General features: G+C 45.5%; 1 protein-coding gene across 1 annotated transcript in view; it reads right to left on the reverse strand.

Moving 5' to 3' along the window:
- Window positions 1-805: 805 nt before the first annotated feature.
- LOC310798158 (ATP-binding cassette sub-family A member 2-like) overlaps window positions 806-1,947 on the reverse strand; it is a gene marked incomplete at both ends in the record, with an annotated part of 105,623 nt that continues 104,481 nt past the window's right edge. The window contains 3 exon segments of the mRNA XM_083660633.1: window positions 806-973; window positions 1,285-1,398; window positions 1,521-1,588. Of these exon segments, the coding sequence (XP_083516759.1) occupies window positions 806-973; window positions 1,285-1,398; window positions 1,521-1,588 (350 nt within the window).

Genomic DNA, 1,947 nt, shown 5'->3' on the forward strand with positions numbered 1-1,947 from the left:
GGTTATAATGTGGAATCTTACAGTCCATGCTGCTTGACACTGAATATTGGAGCATGGACACATTTATGAGCCTTTTCTAAACACTCTCTGGAAAAACAAACTCAAATCAAATTCTCTGACTTTTCATGACCTTATGAACCCTAAACGGAACTGAAATGGTATACATTCACACACACAATCACACACCGACAGCAGCAAGCTACCACACAGGGTGCTGGCACAGCCATCGACAGCAGCAAGCTACCACACAGGGTGCTGGCACAGCCATCGGGAGCAATTAGGGGTTCAGTGTCTTGCCCAAGGACACTTGGACATGCAGACAGACACAGCCGCCCCGCTAGAAATGTCTACAGCCGTTCTAATGTGTATGTATTGTAATTGATGGGGATAGTGTGCATATATTGTATTGTATTGTATTGTAGTATGGTACTGTAGTATGTGGTGTGTGGAGGGCAGGGTATATTAGTATAAATGACATTAAACTAATACAGGGTTGTACTAGTTTTGAACCAGCAAATACAGCAGATGCAGTAATGTGCACTGGTGTGTGTGTTCTTTTTAGTGTTTTCGTAGTAGAAAGTAGTCAGTCTCTGTCTGTTGGACTGTCAGTGGAAGACTGTCTGTCAGTCGTCTTGTCTGTCAGTCTGCCTGCCTGTCTGTCTTTCTTTCTTTCTGTCAGTCTTCCTGTCTGTCTATGGGAGACTGTCTTTCTGTCAGTCTGTCTACGGGAGACTGTCTGTCTGTCAGTCTGTCTGTCTGTCAGTCTGCCTGTCTTTCAGTCTGCCTGTCTTGTCTTGTCTGTCTGTCAGTCAGTGGAAAAGGCTGTCTGTTTGTATTGTTTTTCAGGCAGAAAACGCCACAGCTTACAGTCTTCGATGGCGGAGCTGAAGAGTCGAGGCTCCACACTGAGATTCAGCATCTCCAGCCGGGAACACGTCAGCTGTCTGTCGAGCGGGAGGTCGACAGAGGAGGACTAGAGGAGAGGAGACGAAAGGAGGAGTAGGAGAGGTGTGACGAGGAGAGGAAAGGAGGGGAGAGGAGAGATGTTTAGTACGGTGGCCGAGAGGTGTCGAACAAACTGCATATCCAAAACGCTTTGCAAATTTGAAAAACCCAAATTCATTAAAAATAAAATGCAAATACAAAAGCCCAAAAGTGGCATTTTGCATTTTTGTTCTGTGTTATTTCTACATTTACCACATAGCTGATCGCTAATGCATAGTCGGGTAATGTACAATACAGTACATTCATATACATTTTGTAATTAGGAGTATCAGTATTTACAGGTATGAGGTGCGAGGTGGGCAGCTTTAAGGCCTGACCGATCACGACAGCCATTTCATATTCGGTCATCCGTTCTTTTGAAGAGTAATGGAAGATTCCATGTAAGGACCGATCCTGGAAGAGAGACAGAAAGGGAGAGAAGGACAGACAGAAAGAAAGAATTAAGAAGAATATGTCACAGTTAGGGGTGTCGCGGTACGTGTATTCGTCCCGTGAAGTCACGGTATGGGCGTCACGGTTCGGAGCGTGAAGCGACCCGACGAAGAGGTCGAATCCAGATCGTGGTGGTAAAGCACCTCAACCACTGTTTGAACACCATAAACGTCACAGAAGAAGACACATCAAAACAACACAACGGACATAGAAATCCGCGTTCACTGAATGGAACGTTTTGTGGAGAGGAAACATTACTGGGGGTCAGTCGCTCCAGCGTGTTTACAAGCTCCAGCGTGTTTACAAGCCGTAGCTTCCATGCTAGTTGCCCCTCCTTTACCGTCGTCAAAAAAGCGAGTGCAGAGCAGTATCCTAATGACTTTTATGACTCAGGTGATAAGCTGTTTTGCAAATTCTGTCAACATCAAGCCAACGAGGTAAGCGTGCTAATGTAACGTTACATAGCCGCGACGCGCAACTATAAAGGACTTTCTTCTAGTCCTTTATAGT

Source organism: Poromitra crassiceps (genome assembly GCF_964638095.1).
Source record: "Poromitra crassiceps genome assembly, chromosome: 25".
Classification (NCBI taxonomy): Eukaryota; Metazoa; Chordata; class Actinopteri; order Beryciformes; family Melamphaidae; genus Poromitra; species Poromitra crassiceps.